This window comes from Pygoscelis adeliae, unplaced genomic scaffold (genome assembly GCF_000699105.1).
Source record: "Pygoscelis adeliae isolate BGI_AS28 unplaced genomic scaffold, ASM69910v1 Scaffold343, whole genome shotgun sequence".
Taxonomy (NCBI): domain Eukaryota; kingdom Metazoa; phylum Chordata; class Aves; order Sphenisciformes; family Spheniscidae; genus Pygoscelis; species Pygoscelis adeliae.
The window spans coordinates 269,588-293,384 of NW_008824402.1; the positions used below are offsets into that span (position 1 = coordinate 269,588).

The 23,797-nt window shown below is 46.4% G+C and overlaps 1 protein-coding gene across 4 annotated transcripts in view; it reads left to right on the forward strand.

Moving 5' to 3' along the window:
• PPP1R12B (protein phosphatase 1, regulatory subunit 12B) overlaps positions 1–23,797 on the forward strand; it is a 92,917-nt gene that overhangs the window by 59,322 nt on the left and 9,798 nt on the right. For 2 of the 4 annotated variants that reach the window (XM_009320361.1, XM_009320360.1), the window contains exons 1-6: positions 3,417–4,219; positions 17,178–17,194; positions 17,710–17,857; positions 18,917–19,021; positions 19,285–19,338; positions 21,723–21,773. In XM_009320361.1, the coding sequence (XP_009318636.1) occupies positions 4,118–4,219; positions 17,178–17,194; positions 17,710–17,857; positions 18,917–19,021; positions 19,285–19,338; positions 21,723–21,773 (477 nt within the window). In that variant the 5' untranslated portion in view covers positions 3,417–4,117. Of the gene's footprint in view, positions 1–3,416; positions 4,220–17,177; positions 17,195–17,709; positions 17,858–18,916; positions 19,022–19,284; positions 19,339–21,722; positions 21,774–23,797 lie in introns of those variants that run through there. The other 2 variants (XM_009320358.1, XM_009320359.1) reach the window with 1 other exon arrangement.

Consider the following 23,797-nt stretch of genomic DNA (forward strand, 5'->3'; position numbering starts at 1 on the left):
ACGATGCCAGAGACCTTCCAACAGCTCAGTGGTCTGCAGGGTTGTGTGCTGGTGGGCAGGGATGGTCCCTGGCTGTGTTTAATTTCACAGATGTAGCCAAGGGGGCCTTGCGGGAAGGTGCACGGTGGGGAGAGCATCCTGGTGCTGTGTAGCCCTAGTTCATGTCTTCATCTCAGCCCCTCCATCAGCTGAGCCTTGTGTAGCTGGAGACGCCAACCTGCTCTTCAATACGTGCCTGCGCTAGGGAGATAGGGAGGTTTGGCTACGAATGAAAGAAGTCAGATGAATGGGAAGTAATTCAGTGATGTACAAGAGAGTGTGGTAAAGCTGATGTGGAAAATGACAGCTAGGACTTTGAGAAGATAGTTTGGGGATAATTTGTTCCAAAAATACCAACTACTCTCTCTCATCCTTCAAGTTTTATTAGAATTCTGGTCTCCCAAGAGGACTTCTCCTTTCCTTCTCCTCTGCACTCCCGGCGAACATGCCGTGGGCTCACATCACCCGTGAGCATCACTCTGCAGCTCTGGCTTTAACTCCTAGCTTTGTTTCCAATTTCTGTCTACTGCAGGTTGGAAAGTTACAGTCCTGCTTAAATTTATTTTTATCAGTGTCACGTTCTGTAGGTGAAGATTTTCAACACAGATGAAAGGAGTGTTTGTGTTTTTTCCCCTCAGATATTTAGCTCAGGGCTTCGTCCCCTTTCTGGTATGTCGTTTTCTTGGATATGGGTCCTCCTCTCTAAGTAATTAAAAAAATTGAGTACAAACACAGGTGTCATTACCAAAGGAAAGGAGAGGACAGCCATCTCAAAAGAAAATAAAGGTGTCTGAAAGAGTGATCATAGTCAAGACCATTGCTCTAAGTATAGGAAATATACTATTTCATCTAAGTCTAGGAAACACACTGTACTATAGTACAGTTGTGCTGCTGTACTCAAAGATGAGAAGAAACTTAAGGTGATGTTGCCCAGAAAAATGCTGCAGTGCGAAGTTACAGCCTGGGCAGTCTCAGGGGTTTGTGTCCAGTGGTTGTGGAAGTGCTCATGGAAGATGGTTGGTTTTTTGCAAGTCTTTCTGGTAGCTGTATAAATATTCCTTAGCAAAGTAAGCAGCACCACAGCTATAGCACAGACCAGGCTGCTGTTTCTTACTGAGGAATATCCTTAACAGACAGAAACAGTCAGATCTAAACCATGACCTTGAATATTACAAACATCAGGACACATCAGCGCTGCAAAGGAAGGGTCAGGTTTCATACTTACATGGGGGAAAACTTGAAAGTAAACTGTACAAAACGGCAGGAAAAAACTCATAAATTAGGCACCTTTGTGGAAATAATGATGAAACCCGGTGTGTTTTTGCCATATTGCACCTCATTCTGCTGTCTTTTGACTGGCTAATAAGGATACTAATTCTCATGCCACCCCTTCTCTTTAAAATGAGTTATTGTCCACCAACATGCGTTTTGTCAATCTGCGAGGCATCTGCACTGGATGACTAATTAACTTTTAATGAGTAGAGAATAGAAAGCTCAATTTTTGTTTTGGTTTGAGGCTCGGGCTATGAGTTCTGTACTGAAATGTTGATTTTGGAGCTTTCCCACCCCTCCTCAGCAGAAATGTGACCATGGAGGGATACGGCAACAGTTTATTTAGGACTGGACGGAAGGGAAAGCAAAACCCTGCAATTTAGAGCTGTTTAACTCCACCTTGATGACTAAGCTGGGCTTTGTCAGCCTTGTAATTGTGATTGAGACACTCCAGTCTGCTGGTGGCCACACGGGTTAACCCAGTTTCAATTACTCACATTGTTTTGAAACCCCCGAAACTGAGACTAGTGCGAAAGGATCACCCGCATGTGCAAGTTCTATAAATATGCATTTAAAATGTCTGAATTACCTTGTTGTCACTGTGGGGCAGTCGGACTCCAGACTGCTGGGAGAGGTGGAGGGTGGGGGTGATGAGTGCAACAGATGGAAGCTGGAAAGATCAAGGTCCTGCCACAGTCTCCTGGAGCAGCGGGGTGCCTGTCACTACCTTCTTGTGTGTCTGGACTTAATTTCCATACCTTTAAAAGGGAATGCAGAAATATTGCTAGGCAGAATTAGACCTCTCCAAACTTCCCGCCCCCCCTTGCAGCCAGTGAATAATGAATCCCCTCCTTCCTCGTGATATCAAGTAGAAACCTGATCTCCAAGTGATTTTCCTAGAGGACAATCCGGCAGCCCCGTTTCCCTCTCTCTGTGGCCACACAGTGATGCTGCATTGCCCTTGGATAGTGAAGATGCTGGATGGCAGGAGAAATTAATGCAGCTGCTATTCCAAGCAGCCTTCCCCAACTATGTATGTCAGTAAAATTACACAGTTGCCAAGGAGTGTGCAAAAAAGGGGCAATATTTGAGATCAACAGAGATATCCAAGTATAGTAATACTCTTAAAATAATACTCTTCTGCACTTGCTAGGAAATGTTTCATGACAAAGCAGCCTGTGGAGCTGGAGCAGAACGTGCACTGCAGATCGGTTAACTCTAGGCACCCAGCGGCTTGGTCAGTAGCCGGTTCGGGTGGGTGTGAATGAGCCTGGATGAGGGGACATCCTTTGGGGTGATACTGGTTCGTTAACGCTGCCTTACTGGAACTGGGCCAGCGCAGATACCTGGGCTGATGCCTTCCCAGCAAAGAAAAACATAGATTTGCAACCTTATGCTTGCAAGACTGTATTTAGTGTACAAGAGCTATGAAATCAACGTACCCACTGTGTGTTTGAGGGCATTTTTCAAATGAACATCCCATGTGTTTATTTAGATGGGACGTGAGGGACATCCACTTGCCTTTGCAGTGAACAATCTTGCCGTCTCTGAGACACTGCAGAGAGCGGCTTTCCAGTGAGCTAGCTTGTGCAACAGCAGCACAGCTCAGCAAAGAGCTAGCTGGAAGTTTGTTGAGAGAGGTACATGCTCTCCCCACCCTTCTTCCTTTCCTCCAAGCTCCTCTCCCCTCCTCCTCAATCCCAAATGCTCCCTTGAATGAATGTACATTACACAAGCTCTGCATCGCCTTCTCGCAGCTCCAAACAGGCTTATGAGCAAACAACAAAAATCCTGTTGTGCTGCATGAGTGTGTCCTCCCTTTAATGGTATGAACTGCTCCGTGTCCTTTAAAATATCTCCCTTTGTCACAGCCGCAAAATGCGTGCTGGAATTTAAGCTTTGCAAAGCACTGTCGATTTGCCTCCGACCTCCCGCTCGCAGCCCACCAGGCCTTGGGAGCTTGTAAGTTATTTTCTTTTCTTCCCCCCCTCTTTTTTTTTTTTCTTTTTTTTTTCCCTTTTTTCCCCTACAAGTAGCAGCCCAAATCCCAAGCTGAAAGTGAATCGCTGCTGCTGGCTGCCCTCCAGCATTCCTCACGGAGCGAGTCAGGATCTGGAATGTCAGAAGGCAGCGTCGGGGAGCGCCGGGAGAAGCCTGCGCGTGGGTAACAGCGCCCGGGAGGAGGAGGAGGACGGAACAAAACACAACTTCATCTGGACTGCCCCTTTCCAAACCAGCGTTTGTTCCTGATTTATGCTTTTGTGTTTCACTTAAAGCATGCAGCTCTGCGCAGTGACGGCAGAGAGCTCGCAGCAGCACTCCGGAGTAAAACAGGTTTTGGTTTTCTTTTCTTTTTTTTGGCAAAAGCTTCATGTCTAGATAAACCCAGCCGGTTTTCCGTCTCTCTCTCCTGAGCCGGGAGTTTTCGCCTCCTGCAGATCTGGGGAGAGATCGCTGTGGTCCTGCAGCACACGCTCTGGACAAGGGGAAACATCCTTTTGCGGAGAAGTCGGGATGGGGCCCAGCCGGTGAGGCTGGCACGGAGCACCGCCCGGCGCTGGAGCACAGCGAGTCCTTGACACTTTCTCCTCTTCTTCTCGGACAAGAAGTATTGTGGAGCCTCAGCTCTCCCTGCAGCAGATTAATACCTAAAATTATACACCCTAAACAGCAGGGTTTAATTACCAGAGCTGTGAATAGTTTAATTAGTTTGTTCTGACCTTGGAAGAAGGACCTGCCCAGCACCGTAGAGCGACAGGAGAGCAAGACTTGTATTGCTTCTCAAAGACACCCAGCCCGAGAGGCCATGTCGTCCTTGTACACCAGGAGTAAAGAATATACTCGCAGCAGGAAGGCTCAGTCAGATTCTCCCCCGTCCTCTCCTTCCCCGATCGCAAAGACACTCAGAGTAAGCAGCCTTTTCCTTTCGGTATTACACAGAGACCTGCTCAGCATATGCTCTGAGCAGAGACCGGTGGCGGTGGTTTGTTGTCTTACCCTTGGAGACCTGTGTCTGTGGTTTGCTTTGCAAAGAGGATGGTTTAAATGAAAGTTGGGAAGGTGCCTCTGCAGCAACAGGTTTTAAGCAAGTTGCACGAGCCCTTGCACTGGGATTCTTTGCATTAATGGTTGTAGGGAGTTGCTGTGATGGTAGTTTCTCCCTTACCCTGCTTTTCACACAAACATCGCTCTCCCGGTAGGCTGTGGCTGGAAGAAAACCTCACCGATGAAAATGAGGCAAAACCTGACCAGCTCGTTAAACTGCGCTCTTCCCATAAGTGCTTTGATACCGCTGGTGAAACAAGGTTTGCTATCCAGCTTTCACCCTTGGGGCTGTGCTGACCTGTGGTATAGTTCAATAATTTCAACAACAACAAAAAAAATGAAGAAAACCACCTGTAGCAGGAGGCAAGTTGAGGTAGTTAACGAGTCCTCCCCAAACCGGAGCTGGTGTCCCCATCTACCAAGGGGTTCGAACGTTGGGAGCATTTTGTAACAGTATTGCTAGGAGCTCCGGAGTCATGTGAAAGGCTATCACAAAACGCTCCGGGTCCGTATCGTTATATGGGCAGTCTCTTCACTGTCAATAAATATTATCATGCCGGAGTCAAAGCCTGGAGGAATTAGTTTTAAAAAGGCAGGCTAATTTTAGATGTAAGCATTAAATTAATCTGAGCACTGGTGTTTGCTCAAATCGGATATGCATTGTCTGCTCCTTTTGAAGTGACAGATCTTGGTCTGGAAAAAGCATTGCCCGAAATAGGTAAAAAGGGTTTTAACCCTCTGCCGTGGTGTCAATGGAAGTGGTCCCTGACCTCCGGAACTTCAGCCTCGACAGCTTTCATGGCTGCTGGTTGCCCCCGGGCTGCTAACCATTTAACCCAGGAGCCCGAGTCTGTGCTTTCTTCCTGTCTGCAATCGGAGTATCTCTGGGGAGTCTTTAGATAATCTAAAACTGTCCCCTGTGTGCTTAGAAGGACTTTCTTCATCAGTTTTTACAGCTGTGCTTACCATTCCTCAGTAAATTGCCACAGTATTGATAACCAGCTTAACAGCAGGTGGGGAACCTTTCAAATATGCTCTTAGAGAGCATATTATTAGAGAGTAAAGCTGAAAATGCTTTAATTTCTTTCAAAACCCAAGTTTTCTAAGATCAGTCGTGTTCGGCGTACACAGACTGACCCATTCCCCCCCGTTACACATCTAGCCATACAAACACGTGACAAACTTCTCGAAAGAGCCATGACTGCTGTATTCACGGTGCGTGCCTGTCTGCTTCGATGCAAACAGGAGGTGCTGGTTTTCTCTGTCGATAGCCATGATGGGATTGCAGGCTTTTGGGGGGCCCCGTGGGTGTTGGAGGAGGTGGTGGGAGCTCTCAGGTGGGTACAGAAAGGTGCCGGGTGGGAATGGGAGAGCCTGGAGAAGAGCTTCTTCCCTCAGCTTCTCGCGGCAGTGGGATTTTGGTGAACGCAAACACGTGAGCATGGAAATCTTGGTGGTTCTTGCAGTAGTAATGGTAATGCCAGAGCATCGATGTGGAAGAAGCCAGATTGGGAGTGCAGCAACATGGACTCATGAGTCAGTATAGGAAACAGTCCTGGTGCTGTCTGGGTTATGGAAATAGCCCATGCCTTAAAAGGCTAATGAGGGAAGGATTTACTTCAGGCTAAAACAAAGTATCTGAGTTAACCCTTTCTGCCATGAGCAAGAGAAATAATGGAGTGCTGTTTTCTATGGATTTGTCCCATGCCCGTATTTCCCCCCCATGCCCACAGTAACAGCAACCCTTGCCACGGGGTGCCACCAGCCTTAATAAGACAGGTAGGAATGTGATATCTTGGGAGTCTTTCATCCTTCCATCCAGTCAAGATTGATACCAGCAGATCCATGGACTCTAAACGTTCCCAGCTGAGCAGGGGTGCGAAAACACATGAGCAGGCAGGGAGCCTCATGCATGGTACAGACATGGAAAAAACCTCTTAGAGAACCAGACAAAGCAAAGGTGGTTTTACTTATTAAGGTGTCAGTGCCAAACAGCTGCATGCAGATGTCGTTTGCAAAGCAGTTTCCTATGGCATTCCCTGCTGCACTTGCCCTGCTGCTCGTAACATTCCTCCTTAGGTGTTACGATAATATTGCATGTGGTTTTTCCACCTTTAATTGATGGGATCTCCCCAAATGCACAGCTGAGAAGGGTGAGCGCTTTGCAGTGAACTCACACAAGTCATAAGAAAGGCAATACCCTTGAATCGGGTGTGGGAGCAAAAGGCAGGCAGAGGAGATCCTGGTGAGAGCAGGGTGTTGGTGTGTGACCACCTCCATGTGCAAGGTCAGCACTGTCCTATTGCCCCTGAACCTTCACAAGCTAAGATACTTAATTTCTTGTGTCACAACAGAACAGCCCAGAATTACAGTCACCAATACAGAAATGGCCAAGTAAATCCTGTTAAATGACCCAGGGTAAACATTGCTAGTTCTACCATGCTTTAATGAGGATGTTGCTAGAAAGTGGAAACTGAAATTCCCTCTGAAATCAGTTCAGGTCATCCCATTATTTGGCAAAAGCTCTACCTTTTCATCACAAGTTTCGCACCACACTGTTTTAGTTCAAGGTTTCTCTTCCTCAAAAAAATATTATTCACGTAGTTCCAAGGGTGTAATAGGCAACTCATGGTGTGAAACCTGTCGTGCATAAGTAAGCAAATAAATAGCAGGATTGGAAGGATGAGGGTGAAAGCAAGGACTGAATTTTCTCTTTTCTTCTTTTTTTTTTTTTTTAAATACTATTTATGCTGGGCCAGTTGTTTTTTCATAGGAAATACCCTGTAGTTTGTGTTTAGGCTCATCCGTCTGTTCATTGTGGTACTTCATAACCCTTGCATTTCCCCATGGGATATCGGTTAGGTAGGAAAATGAAAGCTAAGGAGAATGCACAATCCCAATTTACTGCACAGATTGTAATTGCAGCTTTTCAGTTGTTTCCCGCGTCTTCGTCAACCAACCTTCCTTTCTCTTACAGACTGCTCCTTCTTGTCTTGTCATCCGATATTTTTTGCTGTAAAAAAGACCATCAAAACTTAAAACCCTCGTCAGCATGCATGTGCCCTGTTGGTTCAATAGTGGCTGCATCCCTCTGGCCGCCATCACTTGATGGTTGTTAACTTGCTCCTCGAGAGACTCTACATAATTCTTGTTGTTCTGGCCCTATTCACGGTTCCACTACAAGGCTTCTTCCCTCTGATGTTAGATCACTCCCTCATTAAGCCACCTTCAGCGCTTATTGCTTGAGCTTTCCAGCTGAATTTTTGTCAGTAAGGGCTCAGCAATAAAGATTTAAGTATACTCAGTGGTCTGTGCTGATTGATTTTATTCTGCCTTTCATTGGAGTGTCTGAAGGAGCTGCGCTAAGTGGAATATGGGATGCAGGAACATCACCTTTTATGGGCCATATGTTTTCACCGAGTCACTCGATAGTAATACTTGAGCGTAAAAAGCAATGGTTTTCAAATTGCCGTCTCTGTTAGCAAGCCTCCACATCAAGCCTGCAATTGCTCTAAGCAGTGATTACCATGGCAGCAAATGCATCTAATCTGGGTGCGATTTTTGATGTGGACACGTATGTCTAGAATCCAAAGCAAATCTTAAAGGAAAAAAAAAAAAGCTAACATTTTTGTGCATTAGCTATCTGAGCTGCAGGTGCTTGGCATGCAAATAAAACCAGCATGGTTTGGATATTAATACTTAAATAATGGTATAAAATCTTAGAGGTCTGGTAATGTGACCAAACCAGACTTCTTTTAATGAGTGAGAGATGTCCAGGAGTGCTGAGAGGTTGGTAGAAATGCCAGATCAGATTACAGCCTTCGTAGAGTTTTGAATATAAACGTGTCTGACAGTCAGTTTTCACTCCGTGAGTGCTTTTGCAACAGGTTTAATCCTGTTTCAGATATTCATGGTAACAGGTTTATTCTCACATTAGGTAGACCTGTATGAATCATTTGGCTTGCTGTGCTGCCACTGCAAATGCGTTAGAGAATGAAGAGCGTTATGAAAACATTTCTCCAGGAAACTTTATTTTCCTGGGTTTCCATTTAGTAGCTTGGACTCGTCCTAGTTGTGATAAAAATGATGCTGCATAAATTGAAACAGGGTCAAATAAGCTGTCTCATGACATTTTCTATCTAATTTCTGGATTGCTGACTAGTTACGCAGTATTTGTGGAAATGATTACCTCCTCTCCCATTAGCCAACAAAAAATGTGGGATACTGAAACTTGAACTTTAGGCAAGTAACCTTAGTCTCTGTTCTTCAGCACCCTGATTTGTTTATCACTGGTTATTTCTCAAGCGCCATGTTCTTTAGAAGGGTATCAGTACGAAATCCTTCTGGGTTCTGTTTGTTCTCTGTTTTTTTTTTGAGTTTTCCTCTCTAAATGTCCATATCTGGAAGCGTATCGGGAACTTCTAGTCATTCTTAGGGCACCACCCGTTAGACGTTCCCTGCTGTGACTCAGTAGCCAGGCGATGCTCCTGTCTCTGGCTGCATCCGAATGTATAAATAAAATGGGTCAGGGCACACGCTGTGCCCCATGGGGTAAGTGGCTTGTATCCCTGCGGCTAAACTTTCCTCTTCAGGTCTCCTCCCTTCCAAGGAACAGAGCGAATCGATCCAAGCCAAAGCCATAGCAGGGAGTCTGTTAACTATTAAAGGATCTGAATGGTCACAGACGGTTCAGAAAGAAGCTCACGGTGTAACACTACAACCTCATTTAAAACTCCCATTTTGACCCTCTGCCGCCTGGTCAGTGATGGGCGCCTTGGAAGAAGCTGGTTAAGCAGCCAGCGAGCAATCGTGATGGCTCAGCTTTTGAAACCATTGCCTGTCAGAGGGCAAGGAGGCCAGAAGGTCAGAGGACCGCTTGAGGTTGCACCAGACCAGGGAATCAGTCTGGACTGTAAAAGGGGTGAAGGGAGAAGGAGAAAGAGGATATCTTTAATTTGGGTCAGCTCACGGTACAGCCACAAAACCAAGCACGTTGGCACAACTGAGACAGGGAGGTGCTGTGGGCTGGGAACGAGCAGCCCCGGGAAGTGATGGGGAGAGCGGGTGGAAACGCTGTAGGCAGCAAACCACTTCAGGCTGCTGAACTGGAAACCAACGCTTATTTCTGTTGCAGGAGCCCATCATAGTTTTGTTTTTCATAAAATTAATACAACCCCATAGAAAACAGGGCTAGAAGAGGGATGGAGCGTGGTCCCTCCACTTCCCCAGGGCACCAGCAGCTGTACCTGCACCGTTCCTGACAGATGTGTCTTGTGCTTGCAGACTTCCACCAGTGGAGACGGTGCCTCATGCACTGGAGCTGCAACTGGTGGTCAAAGAAAAATATATGGACCGTGGGGAATTGTTGGGTAGTTGTTGGTTTGTTTGGGTTTTTTGGGTTGGTTGGGGTTTTTTTGGGGGGGGTGGTGGTGGGGGTGGTGTTACAATGAATTGTAAATTCTTTTTAATGACCTCAAATTGCTGAGGTTACTGTTGCAGATCAGTAAAGATTGATCTTTGGAGCAGAGGTCCTCAAATAGATGAGAGTAGCTCCAGGGTCAAATCACTGACTGGCAGCTGGTCTGGAGCTATTTTAGACTGAAACAAGCGAAGGGGAAAAGAAAGACAGTATAAACTGTCTTAATTCTAACAGCATAAGATGCTTCGCGTGATACAGACAGGTCAGCATACCTAAACCAGCCCTCATGGCTTTCCCATGCAAGTGCTGCCTGTGGCCGTAGCGGCTGTCACGGGGATGCCATGTAGCTGCAGGCTGGAGGAGGTGTTCACCAGATTTTGGAGCACACTTCATGCCAAAAGGCTGGCAGGTTGGCTTTAGGCAGTTTGAATCCTGGCTAGTGGCCAAACAGGTATTTAAATACACCTGGAAATGTGCTGGTAGAGTGTTTGCAGGGGCAAGGAAGGCGACGTTGCCTGCAGACCTGTGGCATTCTCATACTGAAGAAATTTAGGAGCAGATCTCTTCTTGTGTCACTTGGCCGTTCAACTTCTATTTCCTCATGTCTGGATATCTTTGTCTAAGATCACATCGCTTTGCAAAATTAAATTTTTCACCAATAAAATTTGATCCCTTAGAAAAGGAGGAAAAAAAATAAAAGCAACAAACCCAGGTTTCTGAATTGTGGCCTTTACTAAATTAAAATACAATCCAGCTTGACGTTTTACATGGCGAGTTTTATCCGCAAGAGACAGCGGTAATAAACTGCAGCTGCTGCAAAGCCAACGGGCCACGTGAGAGCTGTGGGGAACTGAGGCACAGGCTGGCAATCACACAAACCAGCGTACAACGGCAGAACGTTTAGATGTGTTTGGGATGGCAGGAGATGCGGTCGTCAGTCCATTACAGCCGTATGTATTTGTTTCTGATTAAATACGTGCTAGCCGTACTGAAAATGATGTAATCTGTTGCAGCCAGCTGCCAAAGCCACTATTCCATCTTGGAGAACCTTTTAATATTATGCTTCAGTAACAGCAGTTTTTATTAAGCAAAGTTTATTGATTTATAGTTTGTGAAAACATATTTTGCATCAGGCTTTTGGGAGTTGGAGGTTATATGGAGGTGGTTTGGCTACACTGGATTATTAATCATATCAATGGGATTTTGTAATCCTTGCATTTGCACAAATGCAAACTTGAGTTGGAAGGCAGCACTATTCATCACGTCAGCTGTAGCTAACAGGACGCTGTAGCAAACCACAGCTCTCAGGTCAGCAGAGCAGCTTTCTGAGGGAGGCAATGACCTCGAAAAACTCTATCAAAAGCAGAGTTCAACCAGACCTTCTAATTACTCTGCACCCACTGGAAAACAAACTTGACCCCAACCATACCTGACTTGAAAGACAAACGTGGCTTGAGGGAAACGCCGATCTGAGTTGTACCCGATGGGCATGGGTCTGAGGTGTACTTTCCTCATTGCTTTTCCTCCTTCCAGCTCAGCTCTTGCTGTGCCGGCTCCGGGAGGACTTCTGCCTGCAGCAACACGACACACCAGAGAGGCTGTCCTTTTTTACAGCTGCCCTGCACCAGCGCAGCCAAGCACGTAAACCTATGGAGGTGCAGGAGCAGCAGAGCTGCGTAACTGCAGGAACGTGGTGGCTTTTACATTTAAGAGGGAAAGAACTGGCCCCAAAAGCAGCTGGCTTTATTTTACATTTAATTTCTGAAACCAACAGGACTCACCAGGAGGATATGTGCCAACAGAACAATAAAATTCAAGAGGTTCCTAAAACTTTCCTTCTTGATTAAGAAAAGGGAGGACAGTACGGCTGGAGCTGTGCTCCAGAATCTTGTTAAATGGTGGTTATTTAAGTGTAAGCATTGATCAGGATCTCTGAGACAAAACACAACAAAATAAATTCCTTGAGAACTATCTTAAAATAGTGCACATTTTCCTGAGGTTGGCCGGTTGGAGATAGAAGCATAAAGTATTCCCAAAGCATCTGTTTTTTTCTTTCTCTCTCTCTTTTTTTTTTTTTTTTTTAAACAATGTAAATAGTAGACTTTCTCTGCCTTTGCTGGGTCAGATCCCAGCCACAGAAGAGCACAATTGGAAGCAATTAGGCCAATTTCTGACTTGGCAAGAGCAGTGGCCGATCCCCCTTTTGGCACTGCACTTCAGGGCTGCATTTTATCTAAACCTTCCACGAGGAATTTGGTTTTAATTATACTTTACTGAACTCCTAACAGCTGTAAAAGTTTCTGAGTTTTTAAGGGAAGGCTCCTGCCCTCCACAGTCCGAGCACATTTCTAAAATCAAAACCGTACGGCATAGCTGTGCAGCATCCCGGCGGTCCGGGCGAGTTAAGCCACGGCCAGTGCCTAGCTGTGCCTTTTCCTTGGGATTGACCAACATCAGCAGAGTGAGAACTGGGGGGCTCAGGAGAAAGCAGCTTGCGCAGGGAGGATCAGTACAGTATGATGCTCTTTGCGCTTTCTCTCAGGTCCCATCTCAGATGTCCTGTGTTTTGCCAGCCCACCTGGGTTGAATTGTCTCTGACCCTGTCCGGGAGGGCTGGCAAAACTATCTGAACCCCTTTGCTGTCCTCCACCACCCCCAGCACTACCTGAATGTGCTGCCCACCATGAGATGGACGGGAGGAAAGATGATGTGATCTCTCAGGTGAGAGGTCTAAGACCTGAGGATTACCAGAAACTTGCAAGTACACCTGCAAGTGCTCTGTGCTTTTAAGTTTTCCTTTAAAAGTCATCCCCTTGGGTGTCTCAGTGCTCTTTAGGAGGAGTGCCGGGGTCTCGGCTCAGTGCCGGCTGCCGTGCTGGTTTCTGAATCAGGACAGTCGCCTCCAGTGCCTCGCTTTTCCCTGGGGTCCTCCTCCCCCCCCGCCCCAAACCCTGCAGCGATATGACCCTGTTTAGATTGCAGGAAGGATAATTTCACAACCCAATGCTTCCCTGTCTAGTTAAACTTTTGATCCCAAGGGAAATGGAGGAGTCTGGGCAAAACTGACAGTGCTGTTCCAAATTTGCCAGGGGAAGAAAAACCCAATGCATACGTACAGTTGATACAGCAGTTTCTCAGCATCCCCTTTTTAATTTTAACGGATTGCACAATATTCATTCAAGAAAAAATCAGGAAGGGAAAGCCCTTTCTTGCACCAGCTTAGTCAATAAGTGCACGTTTGGCGCCTCAGCTCTTGTTTCCCTCTGTTTATCCCCAACTTCTCTTTCCAAAAATGAAGGAGGGAGAGTTTTATCCTTCACCTTCTGACTCTGACCTCGGAGTTTCCAGCTCTGGGATGGCACCTCCGAGCAGGTACAACCTTCTTCACTTACATACACAGTGCAATGAGCCAGCTAATGCTGCAGAAGTTTAAATGAATATTTTGTGGTTGTTTTAAAAGAAGGGGCAGTGAGTGGAGGAGAGGCGGTTGCTGAGCTGACAGTGCAGGTGCAGCTGGAAGCATGTGGCAAAGGTTTCCAAGGGCGCTATGGCCAAAAGAAGGGCAGAACTGAGCCAGAAAGATGCTGTTTTCTACTGAAAATATGTCTCCAAAGTGATGTCTCAGTAGCCTCTGAAAATGTTTGTCTGTCTCTGAGCAAATAGCAGGGATGTCTCAGTTAAGGGCCTACTGCAATGTTTGCATGTAGGGCACAGGCTTCCCCTCTCAGACACCTCCTGCACGGCACAGCCACCTCCTAGGAGTACGAGATTTTAGTCGTCGTTTTGTTTAACTTGCTTCCTTGGGCATCAGAGCATCTCTCTGTGCTAAGAACTGCTGCTTTCCATGTCACCTCTTTTAGTTGGAGCCGTTTTTTGAAGGTGCAAAGTGGAACTTTTTTTTTTCCAGGATTTTTTTTCCCCTCCATCATCATAATTTTAAAAAAAACCACCAAAAACAAAGAAACACCTGAATAAGCTGCTCCTTGAAATATCAGCACAAGCACTGGCCTTTGTGCAAAACCCAGGAAAATATTGAGCCAGAAATTGATTTAAAGCAAAATAAATAAATCTGCCCTCCTTCTCTGAAGGTAGCAGCAAATAGAAGACTGATCCACTGATGAAAACTGTTCTGCAACTTTCATTATGGCAGGGACACTTCAACAGCTGCTGTAACATCTCGTTCAGGCTCTGCTTTCCAGACCTCAGCCTTTATCCAGTTCCTCTCAAACTTAATCATCTTTGTCTCAAAAATACCATTTTTAACTGAAACAACATAGAGAGAGGCACCCGAAAATTGAAGCGTGAGGGAAAGACACCGGCTTTCCCAACAGCTGCGAACACAGAGATTTCCTGTAGCTCCGTGCTGTTTCTGCAAGACACTGGACTTGTTTTATGGCACAGAGATGTGCTTTAAATGAGCCCAAAGGGAGACAAAGTTGCAGGAGGAGAAATCACTGAGCACTAAGAAATATCCAGATTTTGGCTGGAGAAGTCCTGGAGCTGCCGCGTGCTGGGGGTGGCAGCAGGTCGCTGCAGGATCGCTCTGCTCTAATGCCGGCAGCAGCGGCAGGAATGATGCTCGCAGGTCCTCCCATCTCATCAAGTACCTCTCTTCCTCTTTAGAGACACGGAGACAATTGCAGCCTGAAACAATTCATCTCAGTATCCATCACAGGAAGGTTTTAAATACAATAACCCTGGGGGGGGGTGTCCACTTTGCTGTTCCCAGCAGCTATGTTTAAAGTGATTCCTTTCTTATCCTACCCTTCCTTTGCAGAAGCACACCCCTGCTCTCTCTGCCTGTGGAAAGTATTAGTTTGTTTGGAGGAAAAAAAAGACAAAAGTTATTTTTCCCTCCTGCTGCAAGCACGCAGGCTGGCTTGGGGACCTGCTCAGGTTTTATTGCTTGGTTTCCACATTGCCTTGCCCAGCCGCGTGTGGACTTCCTCAGCACTGTTCAAATACATTAGCAGGTGTGTTTGTTGAAATAAACGCAAGCTTGATATTAAGTGGATTACTTGCCTAGCCATTTGTCATCGTGAGAAAAGTGGTCACTGAAGGGGATTAGCATAAAGTGCACAAATAACTTTCACCAAGAGGCTTGTTAATCACTTCCTAATTCCCCTCTCCCGCTCAATGGGGGAAGCTGGGTCATTGGGTCAAAATTAAAAGGGACCAGTCAGGCAGCTGAGGGTTTTAAGAGGCAAATGTCAGAAGCTCTGCTAACAAAAGACCGTGGAGACATCAGCCAGCATGTTTGCAGCTGAAAAAGGGAAATCTTTCTAATGATAGCCCCGCACCAGAGGCCAGCCGTACGGAAACTGCTTCCCAACTTACTGGCTTTGAGCTTCCTACGGAGAGTGGCCCAAGCCATGGCTGTTTGGACAAGCAGGCAGATGTCCCTGTGACAACGACAGGCAGCTGCCAGGCATTCGGCCCCATGAGAAGCTTCCCAGAGAGCATCCAGCATCGCTTGTGGAAGTGCAGCGGGGCTTAGCTATGGTGGAAAGCCGTCCGCTGTCTCCCTTTGGTGGTTTCTCACCTGTATGATGCAAAGAAAGCTTTTGGTGCATGGGGAGAGGGTTAGAGCAAATAAAATAATATGGGGCTGGACCTGCTGCCATGGCTCAGGACCCATACCAGCACCAGGACAGGCTCCTGGAGCTTTGGTGACCATCTCTACAGCACGGGGCTGGCACCCAGACCTGCCCCGGGAGCCTGGTGGAGGGTGGCCCTGCGGGCGCAGCTCTAGGGAGAACGTGCTAATTGATAGCAGGGCTTGCTTGTCCTTTTGAGCTTTGCCTTTAGCGGCTTTGGCTGAACGTGTTGTCCATCCGCGAGGCTTCAAATGTGCTGGGATTCTTCAGTTTGTTTCTTGTTTACTGGTCAAATCACCGCGTCTCATGTCGGAGGGCTGTGTTGCAGAGCGAGCGGGGATTGCAGATTCCTTGGGGAGTCTCCTGTCATGAATCAGGATTCAAGATGAGGGTTACATTAGGGCAGGCTGAATTAAAAACTTAATAACTAGGTATACGTAATACGTTAGCCGGATCCCTGCATCCTGGCGAGCAGAGGGCAGTGTTGCAGGCAGGCTGAGCGCAGTCCGTGCTGCTCTGGGACTTGCCCCTGCGGTCCTCTGGCTTTGAACGGAGAGATTGCAGGGTTGCTTGTCTACCCTCCTTCTCCATGTAATGGGGTGACTTAATTCAACTGTCTGTGGTGTGTGTGCTCCCAGATACCTGCCCAGTAATCGGAGGCATCGTCTGGGTGCCAGGCAGGAGCAGGAGGTCTGAGTTCTTCAAACATTGGGGTGTCAGACAGGCAGCAAATTTGTCACCCAGCAAGGCGTTTAGCACTAGATTTAGTGGTGTATCTAGGCAGTGCAAACTCCAACATAAGCATGTCTGGGCACTAAAAGCCTGACCCCTCATCTTCTCTGTAACGTCCTTCTTGTGTTGACTCTTTCACTTATTAACAAGGATCTAGGAGAATAACTGGTAGCACCTGCAGGTGGTTTGTGCTCACTCAGAGAAATGATGCTGCTAATGAAACTAGCAGGGGAATATTGGGCTCAATTTCCAGTTCAAGGGACTGAAAAAGAGTTCAGCTGCACCTTGAATTTGAGTAAATCTCTACCAGACAAAGAGAAACCTTGCGGAGAAGGAGGTGGCAGGTCAGTGCGGTGTGTCCTGCAGGACACCCGTGCCATTACCATTTGATTTCTGCAATTGTGGCCTACAGCAAAGGCAGCGTTGAGGACGGCACAGGGGTGATTTGGATGTTGATGGGGAAAGAAGAACCTAATGCATGCTTCAACCAACGTGTCCACCCTTTTGGCTGGTGTAAGGCTCCTCTCCCTCCCTCGTCCAGCTTCTGCTGTTATCATCTTGCCACAGTGAAGCTTTTCTTCATGGGGGAGGTACTTGCCCATGGACAAAAAGTACTGTTTGTGATTTCCTGAAGTTCAACACAAATATGCAGTGAGCTCTGTGTATCATGGTCCGTTAATCACTCTCACCCACATCATGCATAGGACAGTGATCAAAGTCAGGAAGAATAATTTGATTTAAAAAGGGAAACAATAGATTAGTTTTGGTTCAAAGGAATGGATTTCAATTCTGGAAACTAGGATTTGAAGAACAAGGTTCAGTAGTTTTTAGGTTAGCAAAAGAAATCAAATCTGAAATGCTTCAGAGAAGCTGAAGCAGCTGAAAAGATTCAGGCAGGGATCGGTGATTCCCAGTTTGGGCATGGGAAATAATGCTGCTTAGCTTGTTGTGAGCTAGATGCTGGTATCAGAGGTAGGAAATTGCTGCTGTGTGGTAGCTCTGCAGTTCTTGCATTGAACCTTTAATTCTCCTCGTTATTAATTCCCTTTTTCTTTCTTCTTTTTTCCCTTCAGCATGAAAGACTTTCCAGGTAAGAATTTTATTTTTTGGAGTTTTTTCTATTTAACATTTATTGACAGCATATTTTTGTATGGCTTTGGGGATTCCCTGTGCTTCAAATCAACAGCATAAGCTGAAGCTGGTACTAGCCGTTTGGTTTTTACCTTAGCTCAACCGTTGGGCCAGTTTGCTTTCATCCTTTGCTCCCCAAATTATTTAACAGCTACTCTGCTGAGAAAAAAATAACCTCTGTGCCCTATTAGAAATGGAGCCCGTTCCCACCATGAAGATGAGAGGTCCATGGGAAATTACTGCCCATTTGGGGTTTGGGCTGATACCCACTGGATTTCTTCCAGTTTTTAAAACGGTGGTGGCTGCCCGCCTTCGGCAGCGATGCCCTGCTGCGGGGTGGAGGGTGCTCTCGGCTGGCCCAGCGCCTGTGCGCAGCCGGGTCTGCCACGGGCCCGAGACGCAACCGGTCAGGCTGATACTGGCTGTCCCAAAGTAACAGCGGCTCCACGGTGCTAGATCTTCATCGTGTTTTAGGTTGGAAGCAGCTACAAACCCTGCCACCAGTGACTCCTCCTACAGCGATCGTGCCTCCAGCCGCTCCAGTGCCTACACCCGGAGGGAGAACCGGTTAGCTGCCCTCAGCAGCAGAGCAGAAGAGGAGAGTAACAGGGACTATAAGAAAGTAGGGGTTTTTTAATGTATTATTGTCACTGCATGCACCTTCAAAGCTGCCTGTTGCTGCAGAAACCTGCACTTGAGAGTCTTTGGAAAGAAAGAGAAAAAGTTTATTTTCATTTTCTCTGTTTCCATTGCTTTTGGAAGTCACACCAGCCTTTTTTGAATGCATCAGCCCTTCAGAGGGTCGAAAAAGGACAAGGGGTGAAAGGACACCGTGCAAAGTCAGATATCTGGGGGAGGGGGACTGAGGAGCCAGGCTGGAGAAACGCTGGGAGGGATTTGAAAGGAGCAAGGAAAGATGCTGTTGAGCATGCCAGCATGGCTCAAGCGCAGCATTATTTTTGCTGCTATAACATTCCAGAACTATTTTTTCTATAATCTCTGAAACTTTCAACATAATCCTTGAAAGGCAGTAATATGGACTGCCACGCACATCTAGTATCAATGTAAAGACCATATGAGAAGTAAACAGATTAAGATGACCTTAATTTTGAAATGACTATGATGCCGAAAAGCCTCGCGCGATAAGCAGCACCCCGCTCTTCTTCATGAACATGTCTGGCCAGAAGAGGCAGGCAGTACACCCAGTTTGTCCTCTTAGAGGGATGGTAATTCTGCTTGTTTGAAGGAAGTGAAGGGGAAAAGATCCATTTTGGAGTGGCCTAAAATTGTCCTTCTTTCTCCTCCTCTTCAAACTAAAAGCACAGAAGAGCAAGTAGGCTGTGTTGTGTTGGGGAGCACAACAGAATCACTGGTTCAGATACATCCAGCATACGTAACTTAGTACTTTATAATGCTTGGTGGTTTACCTAAATTTAAACACCCTACAAAATTAAACAGCTGTTGTCTTATTTCATATGAATTATGAAAACGTTAATAAAGTATCCAAACTAGTTCTGTTTGCCCTTCTAATATCCTGACATGGGGGAGCAAAGCAAACCCCGCAGCTGCCTCTGCTCACTGCTGAGGACACACGTCTGCTCGGAGTAGTGCGGCAGAACTGGGTCTGTGCAGCGGCCGAAGAGCAGCCTGGTTAACTGAAATCTGTTGTTTCATATTTCAGTTATATGAAAGCGCCCTGTCTGAAAATCAAAAGCTGAAGTCAAAACTGCAAGAAGCCCAGCTTGAATTGGCCGACATCAAATCAAAGTTGGAAAAAGCAGCCCAGGTAAGGCAAAAACCAGCTCCTAGACAGGAGGAACTGAGCACCGGTCTATGACAAGCCAGTGCATGTTCCAGCATGGGAAAGGATTTAGCTCTTGGGAGGGAAGGTGCTACAGAGGAGGCTGTTATTTTTCACAGAAATAAGTGTGAGTGATTCTGTAAAGACTGCTTCTCCAGGCAAGTGCATCTGTAGGCTATCTAGGCCTTTGTGCAGCATCCTGTGAATGCCTCTCGGTTTTAATAGCTTTCTATTCTTAATTTACATAGCAGAAACAGGAGAAGACTTCTGACCGGTCCAGCATGCTGGAGATGGAAAAAAGGGTATGTGTCTCTGCTTTCTTCTGAGTCGCAATCTTTGCCTCATGTTGCTCTGCAGGGCATAGTAATTTCTTGAAGGAAAGTGTTAATTAAAAGATAAGTTATTTTTTTGCTTTGTGGAGCAGTGCACAGTGATAATTGTGTTCTGACCTTTTCAGTGTCTGAGACTTTTCTGGTCTCTTTGCAAATTAGCTTAGTTCTGATTTCTTTCTTTTGTAATAGGAAGCTGCGGACCGAAGAATTGTATTGTATCGTGCTAAGAGACTGTTGGTCCATTGTGCTTTAAAATATTCTTGATCCTTATAAATAAAGACTGTTTGGGGATGGTGGGGGGAACGAGGCAAAACAGTAGCTGGGTGTCTGTCTTGTGATTATACGTGAAAGCTGAATGTTTGAATGCTCCTTCCTCTTAATTGAACAGTCAGATTCATTGCAGTAAGCTAAGCTGAACGGGCAGTGCCTGGCTAAATCTCTGCCTTAAGTGACCATAGCTTCGGTCAGATTGGAAGGGACCCGAGGAGATCTGTAGTGCATCCCAGCAGAGTCAACCAGGTTAGTCAGGGCTTTGTCCCATCATTTCATCAAGACCTCTGAGTGTTGAGTTTCCACAGCTGCAGCCCCTTCTTCCAGTTCTTACCTATCCTCATAGTGGTTTTTTTGTTTCCTTACATCTAGTCAGAACCTCCCCTGCTCCAGCTGATGGCCATTACGGCTCATCCTCCCACCAGTACCTCAGTGGTTAATTAAAGCTGGAGCCTGGCTCTAATTTCTCAGTAATGCCCACTTACATGTTGGAGGGTCACCTGAAGTGGAGGTTCCTCCTAAAGTGTTTCATCTCCTGAATATTTAGGAGCTTTGCTGGATGGTAGAACCGTGTGTTTAAATTCAATTTGTACCATGAAAGACCTTAATTATTTATGTGTAAACAGTTCCCGGGATTTGCCAGATATAGTCCGGAGGAGGTGACGTTCAGGATCCCCACTTTGGACAGAGTTAGGCAGAGCACACCAGCCCTCAGTACGAGCGTGTGATGTACCTACCGGCACAGGTGCCAGGCTTTGGCTGTTGAAGTTACCAAGGTTGCTGAAGTTGAGCTGATGCTTAGGCCATGGCACTGCTGTGTAAGCTCAGCTGAGCATCTCCGCACCCCGAGACTGAGATTCTCAAAGCAACGATCCATGTGGGCCTGATTCCTAGGTGTGCTTAAAGCAGGCTGAGTGGGGTTATCAAACATGCAACCATCACTGTCATCTGAACATTGCTGCTGGGGGAAGTCATGACACGGGTGGAGCTTTTTGGGGGGAAAAAAAGAGAGTGTGGTGATCAGAGCGCTTGCCCTGAGCGGACATCCCCAACAAGAGGGAGCTCACACCACGCATCCAACCTACCACCCGTGTGATGCTTCCAAGCTGGGGCAATGTCCCGCATCACTTTTGTTGAATTAGGATCACGACAGCCACAAATACAGGTTTCTGAGAGTTAAGAGAGAAAAAAAGGTGCCTGAGTGTTCTCAGTGAAGATCGTATTAACTGTTTCTAGGATGGCTTATGCATTTTGCACTGACAAATCCCTGGATGAAGTGTGCTGTGGACAAAAAGTGACCCAGAACCCATCATCCACAGCCACACTCAAAAGCTGTGTTTTCCTCACTCTCCTGGCCTCATGTTTCTTTGCAGAGGGCAAAGGAGTGGGGCAGAGAGTGTAAAGCCTGTTCCCGACCCATGTTTGCCATTTGCTCCTGCTCAGTGTGCTTTCCTGGGGCGGTTTGAGCCCTCCCGTGTTGAAAAATTCATTGATGGAGTCCAGGTCTCTCCCTCTAGGCAAGGGCTCTAGCTGTCCACGGAGGGCACCACCAGTACTCACGTGGCAGAGCCTACCTGTGTCATTGTCGTTTCCAAACTATACTGAAAGCAGTCAGCTTTACAGCTTTGAAGCCCTAAATTAATCTGGGAGAAGCAGAATTTCCAGGCGCCTTTCCCTGTTCACTGTTTCCTATTTGACAGGCTCAGTGAGTTTTCTCATTGCCTCCTTTAGTGGGGTGCAGTTCAATCCATGGCCTCACCTACAGAGCTCGAAATCACATTACATCAGCAAGTCCTGAAAACTGGGATCATAAAGGTGGGGGAATAGTTTCGCTGAAGGGGTGTGAAGAGAGCTCAGGATCAAGACATCTGCCGAAACGGGCCCAGCGCGTATCGCCTGCTGGTTTACCAGCTGCTCTGTCCCATCTGATCAGCTCCTGGTTGTAACCTGTGTGTTACTTTGCGATGCTTTTCAGTGAATGCTCCTACAGAAATAGGACTCTTATTTTTCTTTAAAAGAAAATGTGCTGTAAGTTTTTCTTTTAAATCCTTGTGACCATCTTTGTTATGAATCCTTGTAAACAGGAGAAGCGAGCCCTGGAGCGGAAACTCTCTGAAATGGAAGAGGAGATGAAGGTAGGAAATAATCTATTCACTCTGTTCCGTTTTTTATGTTTTGTATTAATGTCTTTTGGGATTGTAACCCAGGAGTAGGATATTAAAGGTGTACATGGGAAGGGACTTGTGTTACCTCTGAGCGTGTTCCTTCATGCAGTCAGAACTTACTTTAACGGCCATGTTCTCCAAACATGAAATACTAATAAAACTGTCCTATTATCATTCATCTGATTGCACCATATGTTTAATTTGTTATGCTGTTTGATTCGAGAACTGTGAAAGCTGTTCTCCTTAAATGCTTTCCAAAACTAACCTTTCGTGGCATCGATGAGTTTCATTGTGCTGACCCTCTGTGCTCTGAATAGTCTGCAGCCCACGTTAAGCCGTTGTGGTTCTCTCCAGATGGGTAAGAAGACAAAGCTGGCTTTTGAGATCACGCACACTAGCCAGGAAAAAACACAGAGTGATTGTATTTCTGTACTCCCTTCCTAAAGCATGTTACTGGAAGGCTGTGTCAGTAAGTCAGCCTGGAATAGATTTCAGCAAAGAGGAATTTGCTTCCTGGTGAAATGTGCAGCATGGCTTACTGTCACGAGACATCCGCCACCGACTGCTCCTTCGCGTTCTCCTCTCTCTCGTGGCATTGCTTCGAAGGATGGTTCTCCTCCTGCTGTGGCTTGGATGCCCTGCGAGCACGGGGCTAGGGGGGAGCACTGCAGAGCAGGAAGCAGTGTGTTTTGCCACCTAAGTACACCTAAAACTTCACACTGATTTTGCAGCATTACATCATTTTACGCTATATATTAATGCTCGTATTCACAGAATGCCCCCCTTCGTGCTGTGCCCTGCGCTTTCATTCCCTTTGAGCATGACCCAGGTGGGACCAAGCTACTTTAAGAAGGAAGGACCCCATCTGAGAGCTGTGAGCTCTCCCGGCACCGTGCACTGATGGAAACAATTTCCTGCCACCCTGGAGGAGGTTCCAACTTTATGTTTCTGTTTGAAGATTCATATATTTACTGAGCGTACGTCTTTGAAAGGACCCATTTGCTTGTGCTGCATCTTCTACTGCAATAAGTAGCAGAACGATTTGGTGGAGTCTTACTGTACAGGCTCTCTTGGTCTTTCATGGAGGAGAAAATAAGTGTGGATGTGCTAGCCAGAAGGGGAAGGAGAAAGGACTGAATGCCTAAATTCCAAATTCTTTGTTCACTGAACAGGTAGCAACCTTTAACTCCAGAAAGACCTTCCTGTAATTACAGAAATACAGCCTTCAAGAGAAAATGCAGACAGTAGCAGTTTGTGTTGTTTCTTCAGCTATGCGGATCACTCTGCAAACCAGCTCAGTCCATGGAGTAAAAAGACAAATTGGTGTCCTCTAGTGGCCTGTCGGTTTTGAAACGTTTATATTGGTTCGGAAAGCAATTAGTGAAAGAAGGTGCCTGTAGGAACTGTTGGACGCAGCCAAAGTGCCCCTGGTTCGGGTAGTCCGGAGCTGCAGACTGATGGAAGCCAAGATGGTGCAAAAGGCGAAACACTGCTAGAAGTTCAACATATTCTTGTATTGCCCCGAAGCTGCTGGTCACTGCTGGAGACGTGAGCTAAGGGAGCTGAAAATGAGCTGTCAGGTCCTCGAGAGTGGTACTTACTCTTTGCTCTCTGCTGCGTTCTTGCTGCATCGAACAACCAAAGTGGCCTTTTGTTAGTAGAATAAATAGACATGAAATTTGAAAATCTCTCTTCTGAGGTTCTGCTACATTTCCACTAGTTTTTGCAAAAACTCGAGCATGTGGTGAGTACCTCTGTGCACTGTGACATGTCTTTCTTGACAGCTAGTCAATAAAAGGAGTATAAAATCTCTGAAGATAAAAAAGTTGAACTGGCCAAGTCATAAGGAAAGCACTTTTCATGTCCACTTACACCGTGCCTTAAAGCGGGAGAGTCAGCCCAGCTGTGTTTACCTAAAACAAGATAACCTCCACAGAGCATCTGTATTAATCCCTAGTGTGGAAGTTGAGCCAGGAAAACAAATCTATTAATTC